The sequence below is a fragment of the Gorilla gorilla genome, chromosome 5, assembly GCF_029281585.2.
Source record: "Gorilla gorilla gorilla isolate KB3781 chromosome 5, NHGRI_mGorGor1-v2.1_pri, whole genome shotgun sequence".
NCBI classification, from domain to species: domain Eukaryota; kingdom Metazoa; phylum Chordata; class Mammalia; order Primates; family Hominidae; genus Gorilla; species Gorilla gorilla.
This window is the reverse complement of record NC_073229.2, coordinates 74,641,010-74,658,450: the sequence shown is the minus strand read 5'-3', so window position 1 is coordinate 74,658,450 and position 17,441 is coordinate 74,641,010. Positions and strand designations below refer to the sequence as shown.

The 17,441-nt window shown below is 40.4% G+C and overlaps 1 protein-coding gene across 13 annotated transcripts in view; it reads left to right on the top strand.

Moving 5' to 3' along the window:
- DST (dystonin) overlaps window positions 1-17,441 on the top strand; it is a 494,942-nt gene that overhangs the window by 85,149 nt on the left and 392,352 nt on the right. For 9 of the 13 annotated variants that reach the window (XM_055391863.1, XM_055391862.1, XM_055391852.1 and 6 more), the window contains exon 4: window positions 15,462-15,669. In XM_055391863.1, coding sequence (XP_055247838.1) covers window positions 15,462-15,669 — 208 coding nt within the window. Of the gene's footprint in view, window positions 1-14,476; window positions 15,279-15,461; window positions 15,670-17,441 lie in introns of those variants that run through there. The other 4 variants (XM_055391865.1, XM_055391864.1, XM_055391855.1 and 1 more) reach the window with 2 other exon arrangements.

The following is a 17,441-nucleotide window of genomic DNA, read 5'->3' as shown; positions in this document are numbered from 1 at the left end:
TTATGGTTAGGAGGGTTTAACTGTGGGTTGTGAGACTATGTTGTGCTTTAAATCTGTTGTTCTATAACAAGCTTCAGGGCAAGTATTGCAGGCGATGATAAATAAGATAAATAAGAAATAAAGATAAATAAGAAAAAACTAATATTTATTGCAGGAAATTGGTACTCGTTGAGTACATACAAACTGTGTGCTAGTTAGTATGGGTGCTTTTGCAAAATTCTTTTACTGTTCATTTTCCCATTTCACAAATATTTTCTGAGCACCTGCTATGGGTTTGCCACCATGCTAGGAACTGGGGACACAGCATGAATGAAACAAAGAGCTTACTTTCTGGTGGAGGAGACAGACAACAAGCAGATTAACAAGTAAATACATAATGTTTCAGATGGTAATAAGTGCTGTGGGGGAAAGTGAAGCAGGATAAGGGGCATAGAGTAATTGGTGAGGAGAGTAAAGTTACATAAGGCTTTTAGGGGAAGAACTTTCTTTAAAAGGTTGACATTTGAGCAGAGACCTAACAGCACATCAGGAGGCCTTGTAAGTCATGTTGCAGGCTTTGGATTTTATCCTGAGTGAAGTGGAAAGCCACCGGAGGGTTTTGAGCACAGGTATGATGTACTCTGACTTAGGTCTTTGAAGACTGGATCTAGCTTCTGTATGGAGAATAGATCGTTGAGGACAAGGAGGCAAGCAAGATCAGTTGGAAGATATTTTCCAATAATTGTTCAGGCAAGAGGTGAATGTGACTTGGAATAAGAACAACATAGCTCTGGCTGGGCATGGTGGCTCATGCCTGTAATCCCAGCACTTTGGGAGGCCCCAGTGGGTGGATCATCTGTGGTCAGGAGTTCGAGACTAGCCTGGCCAACGTAGTGAGTTGGCCCATCTCTACTAAAAATAGAAAAAAATTAGCCGGGTGTGGTGGCATGCACCTGTAGCCCCAGCTACTCGGGAGGCTGAGGCAGGAGAATTGCTTGAACCCAGGAGGCAGAGGTTGCAGTGAGCCGAGATTCCGCCACTGCACTCTGCACTCCAGCCTGGGCAACAGAATGAGACTCCATCTCAAAACAAACAAACAAAAAAACAAACAAAAAAAAACATAGCTCTAATTTATTGAATGCCTATATGTACTTTATGTATATCATTTTAGTAATCCAGTTGAATTTAGCTATCTTTGTGTTTTAGAAGATGATAAAACTCAAAATCTCCCTGTGCCTTAGAAATGCTCTAATGGGAACATTTCAGACATTGTGGCAGCAGTTTTTGGTAGCAGATTTTCAGACTCCATCAGATCCCATCAAAGATTATATTCTACCTAGAGAATCAGGAAGACAGGTGAGAAGGTAACGCCATCTGTCCCTATGACTCAACAGAGCAGTAATGAGCTTTTACTTTCAACTAGGGAAGCAAGGCTGAGCATGGTGGCTCATGCCTGTAATCCCAGCACTTTGGAAGGCTGAGGCAGGAGGATTGCTTGAGCCCAGGAGTTCCAGACCAGCCTGAGCAACACAGTGAGACAGTTCCCTGGCCACTCTTCCCCCATCTCTTCAAAAAACAAAAAAATTAGCGAGGTGTGGTGGCACACATGTAGTCTAGCTACTTGGGAGGCTGAGGTGGGAGGAGTGCTTGAGCCTGGAAGGTCAAGGTTGCCATGAGCTGGGATCTCACCACCACACAGTGAGCTGTGATTTTACCACCACACTTCAGCCTAGATGACAGAGCAAGATGCTCTCTCTCTCTCTGTCTCTCATACACACACACATACAGACCCCCCCCCCCCCCCCACACACACAGAAAACTAGGGAAGCAGGGAGGTGGATTGTCACAATTAAAGTGTTCCAGGCCATATTTCTTTTGAGTGGTGTTCTGAATTGGGCTAGGCTGTTTCTGTTAGGACAGACTCATTTGACTCCTTGAATCTCTGTCTCTGTGATTGTCAGAAATGGCTCCAGGAAAAATTGTGATCTAGGCAGCTTATCTACTTCTAGGAGCCTCAGTGTTCCCTTTTCGTTTTATCAAAACACTTCTGCAGGACATAGTCTGGTGGCCTTATTCATACTGAAGCATAAATGACTGATACTGTGCCACTTTATATTTTTCATCCATGGGTAGTTTGATTAGAAATGAAAAGCTTTAAACCAAAAGAATGTATCTGTTACTGGAAATTTAGGCAACAGCATGCAGGTGATGTGAAGGGAGGTAGATATTTTTTTCAAGTCCTCAAAATGATATATTTTTGGTCATATAGCTATAATCACTGCAATTCTAAGTACTCGATATCTAGTTTTTGTTTTATCTTTTTATTTTATAATAAAATGCTATGGAAATGTATTGACTAGTATGTGCTGAGCAGGCATCATATTACAGGATTTACATACATTATTTCATTTTAATACTAATATCTAGTGAAGTAGGTATGATTATTCACGTTTAGAATATGAGCAAGTTAAAGATGTTAAGTAATTTTCTTGTGTAGTAGTATGGGTAGTTAATTATGAGGCTGGGTGAAGCACTCTGGCTTCCTAACTCAGCTTGGTGAAAGTCCTGCCTACTTTCCATAAAACTGTAAAATGTGAATTATGGCAGGTGTTTCTACTTCCCTGAAATGTAGTAAAGGTGAGTCATAAGTCTTTTATGCAGTAATATGGTAGACAATTGTGTTAGGTAGGGTTCTCCAGAGAAACAGACCAATAGGATATATTAGTTACAGCACACATACACACACAGAGATTTATTTATTTTAAGGAATTAGCTCATGCAATTGGGCTGGGAGATCTAAAATCTGTAGGGCAGGCCAGCAGGCTAGAAATTCAGGAAAGAGCTGATATTGCAGTCTTGAGTCCAAATTCTTCAGGGTATCAGGCTGGAAACTCAGGCAAGGTCTCTATGTTGCAGTCTTGAGGAAAATTCTTTCTTTGAGAAACCATGGTCTTTGCTCTTAAGGCCTGATTGGAGAAGGCCCACCCACTATATGGAGGATAATCTGCTTTACTTGAAGTCCACTGAATAAAATGTTAATCACATTGAAAAATATACCTTCACAACATCTAGACTGATCTTTTATGAAAAACTGGGTACCATGGCCTAGCCAAGTTGGCACATAAAATTAACCGTCACATCAATAGCCAGAGATTTTCACTGAATAGACTTTTAAAGGTACCTGGATTCTCCACTTGCAAATTCTGTAGCTGGTTCCTGTGCTGTGGACACAAACACAAGGCCAGTTCAGGAAGAGAATGAAGGATGGCGCAAAGGAACATATAGTCATATGTTCTATGGTGTGCTTGTTTTTTGTGATAGAATTCATCATATTGTTTTATGGACACAGATATACATTTTTAAAAATTCTTCTTTGCTTTATTATTGTTGGAGGAAGCTATTAGGCTGGCTTGGAAATCCCCGGTTGAGAAAGGGAGGAGAAAAAACACCCAAGCAATATTTCAGGGTCAGGAGGGCAGCTGTGAAGGGGAGGAAGGTCAGGGGATTGGAATTCACACAGATCCTAAGTGTACATGATGACTAAGGAGGAGAGGGGTGTGGGCTGCACAGCTGTAGCACAGGATTCTAACTGCCCTGTGATGGGCACTGTGAAAGAATGAGTGAATTTACTTCATAAATGCAGTGGGAACAATTATTACTTACAGACAATTGGAAGTCAGAAGAAATAGGGATATTGTTATTTTTGTGTTTTTAAGTAGAATATCATGGCTCATAAAATGTTATAAGAAATATGTGTAAATGGTGTGACTATTATGTTCCCCAAAACAACTCCTGTGTGAAAGGGGACAATGAACAATATGGTTTATACACCTTTGCTCTCTGTGTGTATGAGTAAAAGGATGAATAAAGGATGGAGTGGCTCCATAACACTTCATTACCAGCATGCTACCATCTCAGCAGTCCCTTGCATGATGCTGATCAGCTGCAGCTTCTCTAAGGGGGCAGGTTTCCACCACTCACTCACAGCAGCTCCAGGAGCGAGAGCTATAGTTGGAAGAAAATGCAGGTCTCTTGGAAGTTGGTGTCTAGCCAGCCTTGTATCTTAAACCAGTTTGAGTCACCACAAATTAGGAGGCTTATCAAAAAGAACCTCATCATCTTGAGCTCTCCTTGTATGACTTGACTGGGACCCACTGATTTTCCTACTGCTATTCTCTGTCTCCCCACTATTACAGTTTTGCTTGACTTCTGACCTTCTTCTCATTCCTGCATAGTAAGCTAGTTTCACTTCTTACCCTAGCAGCCTCAGCCCTACCTTCCTCCAGCCTTCTTTTTTCCAGTCTCTAAATGTTTCTCAAATTCATCCTCTCCTTTCCACCCCCAATTTCAATGATTTAGTTCAGGCTGTCATCATTTATTGCTGGACCATTACAGTAACTGCTCACTAATCTTGTCTGAGTGTGATCCCTCTTCAGTCCATGAGTCACGCAGCTATACGGGCAAACTACTTATAACCCTTCAGCAACAATCCAGCTCCTACTGGATGAAGATGAAGATGAAGATGAAGTCTGGGCCCCAGTGTCACATGCAAGCCCTGCTGTGATCTTCATCCACCACCTGCTTTCCAGACGCCTCTGCTGCCACTTCCACTTGATGCTCTCAAGGCACCTTGTGCTTTTCTCACTTCTCATTCTGGGAGACTGGTTGGATAACTCAAAGGTCCTAACATCTTCCCCCCTCAAGCACTATCTTCTTTTCTTACCTGATTTGGAATAAGGTGGCAACAAGCAAGAAAGGAAATACATTCCCTTCTTCCCTGGATCTAGAATAATTCAAAGCAGCCTTAAAATGAGAAAGGATGCTGGAGGAAGGAAGTAGCTGCTGTGCTGATCCCGTTGGTGGGCTCTGTGTATGTGTGTGTGCGAGAGAGAGACAGACAGATAGACACTTGGGGCATTTTTAGCCTTGGTTTTGGCAGAGCTTTCTTTCTGAATTTCTGCTCACATTTCGCCAAGCTGCTGAAGCCAAGCTGCCAAGCCGATAAATTCACCCAACAGACATTCATCAGGGGCCCCCTCCTAAGACCTGGGATTCTGAAGTACATAAGAAACAGCTGCTACCCACACGGTGAGTTTGAATCTCAGTCTGTACACTCTGGGGTAAGAGGTGTCCCTTTGTCTTTTTTTCAACTCACCTCAGGTTCTGACTCCCCGGTCTCCATGAGGCCAGGCCTGGTGTTCCCCATTTCTTCCACCTCAGAATTGTGTTAAGGTTCTGGGGTCCTGTAAGATGCATACCGCGGTGTCAGGGAATGGGAGGGAACATTTGTGCCTCCAGGTTATGCCCACCTCAAAAGATTCAGGCTTGTGGAAAATAAAGTCAGGTATTCTTGCAGGCTATTTCTGCTTCCCGTCCTGCCATATAGCTTCCTCTAGGGGTAAAGCAAGGAAGGGACAGGTCCAGATCACCTCAGGAAAGAGAGATAAAATGAAATCTACTGGGGCCTTTAGTGCAGATACGGGGGCTTTGAGCCACACAGTTGTTCCAGATGGATCTCAGGTGTTCTAAGAGGAGGATGTGCAACAAATGTCAGGGAAAACCTAAATATTGTTAAGGACATTTGGAATGAACTTAGCATTTATTCTTGAGAGGAGGCTGTGGTTGGATTGGTTTGCTACCATGCAATATGAAGCATCCCACCTGAGCAGAGTTTTCCACCAAGCCAGCTCAGAGGGATCAGGCACTGATCCCTGGTTCTGATCGGGTGCGGCTTAAGGTAGCAGCAGAATTGTTTTCACTGAATGTACATGGAACAGCCCTGCTTTCCTCAGAAGAGGGCAGTGGGAGTGCCAGGCATTTAAAGTTTCATAGACTTTGCTTCTGTGCAGTAATAAAAGTTTTTGTTTTTAATGAAAAAGTAATTATTTCACTTAAGTATCTACTGTTTGAAGTGAAAGAGTAAGTGTGTAAAAGCTATTATCAAAAGCAATTTTCTGAAGTCTCATTAATGAAGACAGGTAATGAAAATGGAAGCATAAAGAAGATATAAAGACATAACTTTGCTTATGTGTCAATAGAGAATAACTGAATATCTATAATTGCTTTTTTTTTTAACACTAACATGTTTGTCTAAGTTTTTGTTGTCTCCAGTAATGGAGACAATGAATTTAAAAGAAAAAAAACCTTCTGAATTACAGAAAGATATGTATTGGAAAGATACAGGGACATCTCAAAGGAGGTTTAACAACCAAGCTTGGGAAGGATAGATACGGAACTCATGGACTTTGTATCCTGAGAGCTGTTATTAAGGTGACCCAGTTGCAATAACTTCTAGTTTCTGTGTCTCTGTTGTTTCATATTTCCTGAAGTGACAATTATATTGGCTTAGTCATCTACCCCTGGATCAAACAAGTGTGAATAGACAACATCACCTAATAGCTAAAATTTACTAATGCTTCCTACCTGTTGACCAAGGGTAGGTACGGGAGCAAAAACCAGCAGGGAGTCATCAGCAGTAGTGATGGGTGGGTGGGTCCAGCTAGATTCGTGGGGATCCTGAGCCAGCATTTACATGAGTCATACAGCTTTCTTCCATTTCCTGGGCATTGGAAATGTTAACCAGGGTATTTGGGGATACAGCAGAATGAAGTGAACACTTGGATGTCAGTAGAAACATGGAATTATCTATTTTTGTTTGTTTTCCATTTAATTGAAATATTTTGAAAGCTTTCTGTTTTTGTTTTATCCCCTCTTCTCCAGTTTTCTTATTTTTAAAAATTTCATCCCCAGTCTATCAATTACCACGATCCCTACCTCTCCTCCTCTATCTTTTCCTTTACTCTCTGAATACAGCAATGTCATCCATCACTTACTTCATGCCAGGGGCTCCAAAGTCATATGTCACCAGGGGCCAGGTATCATACATGCAAGGACTGTGTCAGACTGGAAAGCACAGGTCCTTTACGTGTCCTTTCTTTAAAGGGGAAACCACTAGGGCCAGTATTCCACATCTGAATTTTCATGTGAAATTTTCCAGTATTTACATGTTTGCTGTTAATTTGTTTTTAAAAATGAGTAGGCCAGCCACAGTGCATCTACAATGATGGTGCTATCAGCAGTGAATAGTTTTGGATAGGATACTCTTGGAAGAGTGAAGTGAGGGAGCTGGGGAACTATATCTCCAACCTGGCTTCTGAAGGGACTGCGGAGGCTCGACTTGATTTAGCCTCTCTCTCCTTATCAACTTTCTACTATGAGCCATATTTTTATGTATGTATTTATACTATTCCACTAAAAGACATATTTTTAAGCCTAATAAGTGATGATAAGATGATTGATATTTAATTATAAATTGGCGATTTTGTCACTTCTGCTCTCCCAGTTAGATTTCAGGCCCTTCTAAGAAAGAAGCCTATGGGTACTTAAGACATATTTTTAATTAACTGACATAAACAAAAATCCATTTAAAATATAAGATTAAATATTTTCTAGTTAAATGTATGTTTTCGATATTTGAGTTTGTCTTCCTAATGCATTTGTTTTGTGGGGCTATTTTTAGAGATCTGTTTGCTTTTCTTTTAGGCAAGTTATTTAAAATGTTCTTCCTTTGGTTGGAAAGACTATTTGTAGATACTCAAATGTAAACTAGTTCTGATGTCTCTATTTCTATAATTTTCATATGATTGGGTTTAGGTAGACTTGCAAAAAAAAAGATGTCTGAAATTTTTTGAAAGTTTTTTTTACATTTTTTAGAAAAATTTTGTATTTTGATACTTTGCATAGTTCTTATTTTATTTGTAATCTGTTTGGGGAGATTTATGGAGGTGTGGGAGCACATAGGACCAAAGAATCTTTGAGTGGAAAGAGACCACAGAGTAAGTGAAGGCTTGGTCCCTTGGAATAGGAGAGTGCTCACTATACACAAAGCAGTCTGGGAGTACTGTAGTTGTACATTTTGAATGGTTTTTCTTTGTTGTGAACTGATACCTGTCATTTCCATGCTTTGGGCCTAGTACTGAACCCAGTACAAGTCTAGTCTTTTTGGGATCCCCAAATATATGGTAATCTTTAGGGCTGTGAGTATATGTTCCCCTAGTGCCAAGGACCACATTTTAGGGCACTTAGTAGCATGTGGTCAAGAGCACAGGCTTTCATGTCAAAAGGACCTATATGGAAATCCTGGCTGCACCTTGTACTGACAGAATGGCTGTGGACAAGTTACTTAGTATCCCTAAACATCCTTTTTCTTATTGGATTTCAGTGAGTATTAAATAAGATAGTCAGTGAAAATGCTTAAATTATAATCACCCAATAAATTAGGCATCTGGATAGAATATACTAAACTGAAAGAAAGGAAGAAGTTTTGCAGAATGTCTTAGTGCTGAGCCTTGATTGTCTAGGATTCAAAGTGATATCCCTATTGGGAACTGAAATTAACATGTCGAAGAGGTATCTGCACTCCCATAGTCATTGCAGCATTATTCATGATAGTCAAGATATGAAATCAACCTTAGTGTTCATTAGCAGTTGAATGAATAAAGAAAATGTGGCATATATACACAATGGAATACTATACAGTTTTAAAAACAGAAGGAAACAAATCTTTGATACTTACCTTGTATACCTGTGAGAGAGACCATACAGTTAGAGGAAAATGACGTTGAAAATTGTCTCCCTCTTCTGTCCCATCAGCAAGCTCGGTTTTCTTAGAAATACAGTACTAAGTAACACTAACCAGTGTACAATCATTACACCCTAGAAAGAGTTTGTGTTCTAAATTCCAGTGTTCTTTCATAGGCTGATGAACTGGGCTTCTCTACCTAGAAAGAAACCTTTGACTTCCTTAACTCTGCCTGAAACTGCTTCCCTTGAGTCAGAACTTAGCAGTAACCTTCCTGCTTCCTCTCCCTCTGATCCCCCTTCCTCTCACCTCCACCCAGGCTCTTCTGCCTCTTGGAGTTAAGGGTTCCTGCATATCTTCCCTAACAGAAGAGAGTGAGAGCCAGCTAATGGCCTCACCACTAGACCCCCTCTTCCACACTTACTACCTAAAGGTGGTTTCCAGGTAAGACTTAACTGAGAGCTATTTATTTGATAAAAGATTTCATACCTTAATTGTTCAACAAGTTTTGAAAATTATTAACTAAAGCAAGCACAAGGTGCCCCAAATTTACCATATCTCATTTTTTCTTCAAGGAGTTAAGCACATTTTCCTTAATTGTTTTCTTCTACATCTATTTATTTGTGGTACAGCTTGTTTTCCTTGGGATCTCTAAAATCAGATAACGTGCTCTTGCTTTTAAACTTATTTCTAAATAAAAAACTAGTCATATAAGGATAGTCTTGGGCCATACCATATATTTTGATACAACATCGAGAAAGTTAATATTTGTACCTACCTACCTAAGGGAATTTTAAAGAAAATTGTATCTTTGATTTTCCTAATTTTGGAGAAAAAATTTTCTGTTTTTGTTTATATAAAATATCAAAATTATGTGATGCTGAACCTATCTTGTGTTCACTGTATTGTACGTTATTAATAAATGAATAGCAGAGGAATTTCTTTTATATTTTTCTGTCTAAAATTATGCTTAGGACTAAGGCAAGCAGGTCATCTTTCTTTGGTGACTTCTTTACACAGGCCACTGCTTCTAGTGCTTCTCTAAGTGTTTATGAAGAAATGTTATGAGAAATTTCTTAGATCAAAACTATCACTTTGTCCTTGCAACCTGTATCTGTTGATTTTGTGAGCACAGGAATAAACTAAGCAACACTTAAACACACCACAAAAGACCTTGCTATGGGCTGTGCGCAATGGCTCATGCTTGTTATCCCAGTACTTTGAGATGCCAAGGCAGAAAGATTGCTTGAGGCCAGGAGTTTGCAAGCAGCCTGGTCAACATAGTGAGACCCCATCTCTATAAAAATATTAAAAAATAAAATTAGCCTGGTGTGGTAGCATGTGCCTGTAGACCCAGCTACTAGAGAGGTTGAGGTGGGAGGATCTCTTGAGCCCAGGAGTTCGAGGCTGCAGTGAGCTATGATCATGTCTCTGCACTCCAGCTTGGGCAATGGAGCAAGACCTTATCTCGTAAAAAAAAAAAAAGAAAAGACCTTGCTATTTCCCCTCAATTCTTCATTTTGAAAATATTCAGATTTATAGAAAAGTTGAAAGAGTAGACCAATGAATACTTATTGTTAGCCTGTTATCACATTTAATACTTTTCCTTGTTTTTATTGAAACAATAAAAATAAGTGCAGACATCTTGGGTTTCCTCAGCCTGCATCTTCTATGGATAAGGACACTTTCCTGCATAACCACAATACTATTATTGCATCTTAGAAAACTAACAATAATTTCCTAATATTGTCTAATAAACAACCCAGTTCCATGTTCAGATTTCCCCAGTTGCCCCAAAATGTCTTTTTAGCTTTTAAAAAAGAATCAACCCAGAATCCAACCAAGGTTCATGAATTGGTTGTGTCTCTTTTGTCCTTTTAAATCTAGAACAATTCCTCCTTTTTGGGTGTGTATGTTTCATGTCATTGACCTTTTTGAAGGATCTAGGACAATTGTCTTGTAGAATGCTTCACAATCAGGATTTGTCTGTTTCCTTGTGTGCTTTCTATTTTTGGGTTTTTTTTTGGTGAATATTTTGAAATACACATACAGAAATGTGCTTAAGTTATAAATATGTGGGTATGTGGGTTTGTGAAAGTTTACTTTTCAGCCTCTGAGATTTTAAACTTTTGGCTACTTTGCAAACCCTTGTCTCTGCACTTCTTTCTCCGTTGCCTGTAGAGAATGCCTATTGCCAAGACAATTTCCTGGCACTTTCCTACAGATCAGGGTGCTAAGGCTGGGCGGCATCCAATTTAGGCAGTTCCATTGTACTTATCTCAGATCCCCCACCGGTGTTTCAGTTAAAGAAGTTATTGTTCAGTTCCCCTTCTAAAAATGTTGCATTATGTAATTATCCTGGCTTTAGGAGATTTGGGTTGTCTTTATACCATGCGAATGAATTGGCTATCAGGAAAGTCATTTTAAAGCTTTTGGTGATCTAATTCAATTGTTAAAACTGCTTTAATAACTAGGTTGTAGAAGACACAATATAGCAGGTCCTTGAATAATGTTGTTTTGTTCAATGTCTTTTTGTTATAATGTTGATGAGAAAAAAAAATGAATTCCTGGCTGGGGCCACTGTCAGTGGAGTTCACACTTTCTCCCCATGCCAGTGTGGGTTTTCTCTGGATGCTGCAGTTTGCTCCCACATTCCAAGGAAGTGCACATGAGGTTAATTGGTCCCATTCTGAGTGACTGTGGGCATAGATTATGAGTGCACCCTGCCATGGGATGGTGTCCTGTCCAGGTGTGGTTCCTGCCTTGTGCCTTGAGCTGCTGGGATGGGTTCTGGCCACCCTTGATCCTGAACTGTAATAAGCAGGTTGGAAAAGGAATGCATGAATAAATGCAAATTATTATAAAATAAAAATTTGTAAGGTCTACAATAATCCTACAAATGCATGACAATAAACAATGTGGTATGAAGGTACTCAGTGGGTCTGCCATATTTGTGATTGGCTTTGAACTGCATGGCAGTAGGAGGTACTCCTTATATTTTTCACTTTGCAAACATTTATTCCTTGATTTAACCCCCCACCCCGATGACTGCCGTCATTTACTGATTCACCAAAAATTGGGTAAATAATTATCTTGTTTTTATTAATCTTCCGTAAATGTATGTATAGCTCACGTTGATTGCAGTGTTTAATATTAGAAGTGTTTTGGTCTTTATTTAGAAGTTTGGTGATATTTTTATGCCCAGAAATATTATTGGCTCTAGGAACTTAACTCTCATTTATATTAATTAGTCTATGTAAAATTGGTTTTATTATATGTCCTTTGACTTAAAGCAGCAGTTTCCAAGAACCTATTGATGATTTTAAGTGAGGATTTACTGTACAGGGTTTTTGGCTTGTAACTATCTAGTGCTTTTTTGTTTGTAGAGATTCAGTATCAGTCCAGAAGTGGCTCATGGTCATTTATGAAAAAGGCCAACTGTTAAAAAGTATTATGACGTAGGCCAACTTTATCTTCATTACCCTAATTACTCTGCCCCCTTGTTGGTATGGTTACTCCACAGCTCTTTCATGTATCTCTTGTTTTCAGCATACATGCCAAATGGGGATGACAAATGATGGTGTGAATTGGGGTCTTAACCTGGGGTCAGTGGGTCGGTTAATCCCATAAAATGATATGCAAAGTTTGCGTGTATTGACTCTTGTACTTTATTCTGGAAAGAGGTTTCATTAACTTTTCAGGGGTGCCTATGAGCTCAGAAATGTTAAAAACACTGACTTAGTTACTTCTTCACAGAGTTGTCCATATTTTCTCTGACCCTTGACATAAAATCTTTTTACTTTTGGTAATCTTTTTATGTGCTTGTATTGGATTAAAATATTATAAGGAATAAAATTAAATTCATTCAGAATCTTAGTCACCACCCAAAGATAATCGCTACTTACATATGGGTAACTATTACATGTACATGCACATGCACATATTTTAAGACCTAATTCTTTATGAATTATTTCTTCTTTACTAAATGTAGATCAATAACATTTTTGTTTAATTGCTATAGAGTAGACTACGGTATCCATATAACTATATTTAAACAGTCTCCTATTGATGGACATAGCTACCGAATTTGTATTTTAATAGGAATCAAACCTTAGGTAACAATAGTAGAATACTAGATAGGAACCTGTGGCTTTTGTTGATTACAGGAGCCCTCTTCCTTTGTCCTACCTTTCTAAGCCCCACATCAAAGGTTAGGCTCTGGCCTTTGGGTGAGAGAACATATTTGCTTTTCTTTAAACAAAAGGGAACTGTAGTTCCGCACTCTTTTCTAGCCCCCAAGATAGTAACATGATTTGGCAAGTCATTTCAAATCAATAAAGAATATAATAGGTTTTCTTTAGGATCAATCCACTTTAAAGCAGCTCCATTTAAATCTGTTTCCAATTTTCAGGGTTCAAATGGGCCTACTTTTATATAGTTTACCTTATATTTTTAAAAAGTATTCATGAAAATTTTTGTGGGAAAAAATCCGATACTTTAATTGTTAAAACACTTGGATCATGTAGCCTGGGAGAGACTTTGCCACATATAAATATGTATGATTTCCCTCAGTTTGTGTGTGTGTGTGGGGTCCATATTTTCCTATGATATATTGTTGAAAGAAGTGTTGTTGATTGTCTTTTCCTCTTTTTCTCTCTTATCTGTTTACCAATGACACTACCAGATTAGAGGTTGCACCAGTCAACACCCATGGGTCCAGGGGTGGTAACTGTTCCCATCTGGCTATGAGTGATTAATGGTGTTTATGTCGTGGCATAAATCACATTTTGTTGTTCAATCAGCTGAGACTCAGGCCATTAAAAAAATTTACTCTACAAAAATCAATAACCAGTGGTTTTTGGAAAGGAGCAGTTCTTTAACAGTTATTCTCCAAGTCTATCTGTAAAGATAAATAATCAAATTACTATACTCACTAAAATAGTACAGGTAACAAGAAATATAATCTCACAGATAAAGGATGACCTTAAATAAGGACAGATAGGAAGCCATTTTTAGGAAGATAGAAAGCAGCCAAAGAAACCCAATACCCTCTTAAAAGTCTTTAAGAATGTCACCCTTTTATACAGAGCCAGCCAAAAACAAAATCTCAGAAAGCTCAAGATGGATTTTCAGAAAAGCATGGAAAATAAACTGGGTTGATAATAGCATGCTGTGACTGACCTAATGCCACTCACAACTCCCTATGGATTGTAGCTACAATACAGAAAATCAATTTTATTTACTTTTTGCCTCAAGTTTGCCTAATACCTTATTGTCATTAGAAAAATATACAGACTGTAAATAAATAAATTAGCCAAGATGATGAAATTTTATGTAAAATAAAATGGAAGACAGCTTTTTTGGGGGGAAAGAATAGAGAGCTACGTCTTACATACCTCACTTTGTGGGAAATATTACGTGAACTTCTAAAATAATGGGGTTTACACCTACTATGTGTCCACAAAAAAGAAAAATAAATAAAATAAAATAATGGTGTTGACCATGAATAGCCACAGGCCTAAACAGATTGAGGTAAGGTTGGTAGTCCTGATGCAATTAGAGTTTATTTCACGTACCTTGGGTGAGTGTTTTGGGATGTGGCTCACAGCCTGTTTGTGCTGCAGTTGCCACTGCTTTTGTGGGAAGCCCAGTGTTTTTGCTCAAATTGGAGCACGCCTCACTGATTTCTGCCTGTAACTTGCTTCTTAGGAATCCATGGCTGCAAGTTACATTTCAGGAATTTGAGTTATACCAGTTTTGCATCTTTACCATGAGTCTCAGCGAAGTAGAATTCTCAGTAGGAAACTCAAGACTTCCTTTTGATATGTCGTTATGTTTATAATTTTGCAGCAGAGATAGTCAACATCCTTGTTTCCTTAGTAAGCCAGTGGCTCTGTAAATAATCACAAACACAACCCAACAAAGAAGGAAGGAATAACATCTTGTGCCTTTTCCCTCTATGGAAGATATTAACACTTTTATGCAAGACATGACCCTACAGATTTGCTCCAGCTAGATGAAGGGAGGACTAACCTTCAGGCAAAGTGCTTTGGCAAAAGCATCCTGTTTCTCATTTCACTGTGTAATGACCAGGAGCTGAGAAGAGCTCTGTTTCCTGTCACTGCGCTGCATCATTCTCATTTACATTATTGGCAGCTGTTACTTTGCTGGAAGTTTAAATTATCTTGAGAACTCTAAACCGAGTTCAGACGTTTGTTTACTGGTGCTACCATAGGCTTCTGAAAACAGTCTTTTGTGTTCTCCCAGTCTTAAGAAAAGGCTCTTCTCAGAATCAGCCCTTCCTCCCTCCTTGCTCTTTTCTGGGAACCTGCTTCAGTCTCATGAAGAAAATTAAATAAAGAGGACAGGGGCTTAAAACTGGTCAGAACGGAGTCTCCAGTGGTGAGGTGACTTGAAGCGGAAAGGAGTTGGGACTCAACATCCTGCATTTGTGCTTTGTTTTCGAAACTTCGAGTTAGTTGCATTAATGAATTAAGCAGCAGGCTAGTAATGGAAAATGTTTCTGCTGTCCTGGTGGGGGAGCCAAATACTATAGGTTTGTAACAGGAAGGCTGTTGATTCTGGCTTCATTGTTGGGCCAGTCATTTGTGAGCTGGTGGCCGGACCACAGGCCACACACTTCTTCCGTGCAAATCTTCATGTATTGGAACTGCCTGTGTATTGTTTTTACGATTGGAGACTTGGCCAAGAAAAGATGGTGAGCTCTGGGTTTCATTTTTTTGGTTTCTGCATATTCCCTCAGCTCCGAGGATGGTGCAGGATATGCCAGACCCAGTTTGGGGGCAGGGAGGGCGGCGGTGGTTGGTGGGGGAGATGTTTAAATCGATGAGCATATGTGAGTATTTTGCTGTTAATGCTTTTTCTGTGTCATTCTCTGTAGAGTTCCGGGAACGCGTCCTATCGCTGCTCTATGTCTTCCTCTGCGGATTTTTCCGATGAGGATGATTTCAGCCAGAAGTCTGGCTCCGCATCCCCAGCTCCGGGAGACACCTTACCCTGGAATTTGCCTAAACATGAGAGATCGAAAAGAAAGATTCAAGGGGGCTCAGTGCTGGACCCTGCCGAGAGGGCAGTGCTTCGGATAGCAGGTAAGAGCATCTGGGGAAGGGGATGGAGTGGGGGAAGAGAGTTGCGGAAATTCGCCCATCTACCTCCTGGGGGGCCATAGCGGGAGCTGATGCACTGGGCAGGAATCTGTGCTCAAGGTGGGGGAGGATGATGACCATGTTTACTTTATGCCTTGTTTTACCGATAGAGCCATTTGCCCTGCCTGCTGGTGACTAAGCTGTTTGGCCCTGCCTTCTGGTTGGACGAATCGATTGCTTTGAAATGCAAGGAAATATTTACAGACATTTGCACTAAACTTTCCTATTTACTGCATTAGTTACCGTAACATTCTGAAAGTATTAGCTCCAGTGATTGCTAGTATATTTGCGGGAAGCTGGAAGTGAGCAGCCTTTATTTTCATTTTTGCCCAGGGGCACTGAGCTACGCAGATTGAGAAGATCCACGGTTTTTGGTACCCAGGATTGCAAAGCATATTCCAGCAACTTGGATGTTGTTTTTCTTTAAATGTAGCATCTCTGTCTGCATCATTGTATCCATAGCAGCTTTCTGTCCTTAGTGCTTTTGAGGGTTTGGCCATCACGCCTTCCTGATTAATTAATACATGAGACGTGCCAACGTTTCTGTTCTGTGTTACCCGGTGTTCCCTTGCATTGGCCCTAAAAGCTGAACCAGAAGTGATGGCTTGTTTTACCCAGCTGAAAGCTGAGAACACTGTGGAAATCAACCTTCCAACCCCTGTGTGGTTTGTGTGTATGTGTCCTGTGCATGAGAGGTGCTTCCAGGGGTGGTGTTCCTTTCTTCCCTCAATATTTTTTTTTTCTTTCTTTCTTGGAAATGGTAACAGGGCGGGATGGAATGTGTCCTTGGGGACTTTCTTGCAAAGGCAGAAGGCCAGGTGTTCTTTAAGTTTGTTTCTGCATCCAGTGGTTCAGGCTTCCTTTCCTTCCCTCTCTTCCACTCTTAACTCTGGGGGTCCCTTTCCACAGTTGTTTTGTTTTTTTTTTTTTTTGCCTCCTATACTGTATTGTAAAGTTGGTACTTTCTCTTCCTCCAAGGGGGCTGGAGGGGACCAGCCCAGATTCCGGCCATCAAGGCAGCTGAGAACCCCCTTTTTGTCCCCCCAGTGGGATTTTCTGATTACGGGAAAAACAAACAGTGCCTAGCCAGCCATTCTCTAGTCAGGGTTTCTGGGGCAACGGCCTTGAGCTTCTTCTGGCTTCCGCTGTGAGATGCTGGCTGGTCTCACCCAGGCCTTTGAAGAGCAAGGGGTGGAGTGAGAAAGGGGAGGTGGAGGGAGGATGGAGACTGAGAGTGAGCAGGGGTAGACTTGGAGAGTCAAGGCAGACCAGAAAATGTTTAGTCACTGAGGCCTGCCTCCTTGCCCTGTTGAGAACTTTCCCGCAGGTCTGAGGCTCCAGCGAAATGAATGCCTATACAGATGACACTGCCCATACCAGATGTTTGACTCAGCAGAAAGGGAAGATAGATGAAAGGAGGGTGTGAGTGAGAAGTTACTGGGGGCTGATGGCCCACTTAGGGCATCAAAATGGGATACCTGTTCTATGTATTTTTTGGAAGGTAGAAGGTGCTTCTGGGCTGAGAGTTTTGATAGTAGTGGCAGAGATGGATATTTTGCTTTCAGTAATGAAGGAGGGAGTTATGACAGAAAGACAGGGCAGGTGTTTGTTAGGGGGAATGAAATTAGATAAATTGGGAAAAACTCTACTGGGCAGGAAGTCATGAGAAATTGGTAGTACTAACCATCATTGTACACTGCAGGTGGGGAAGATAT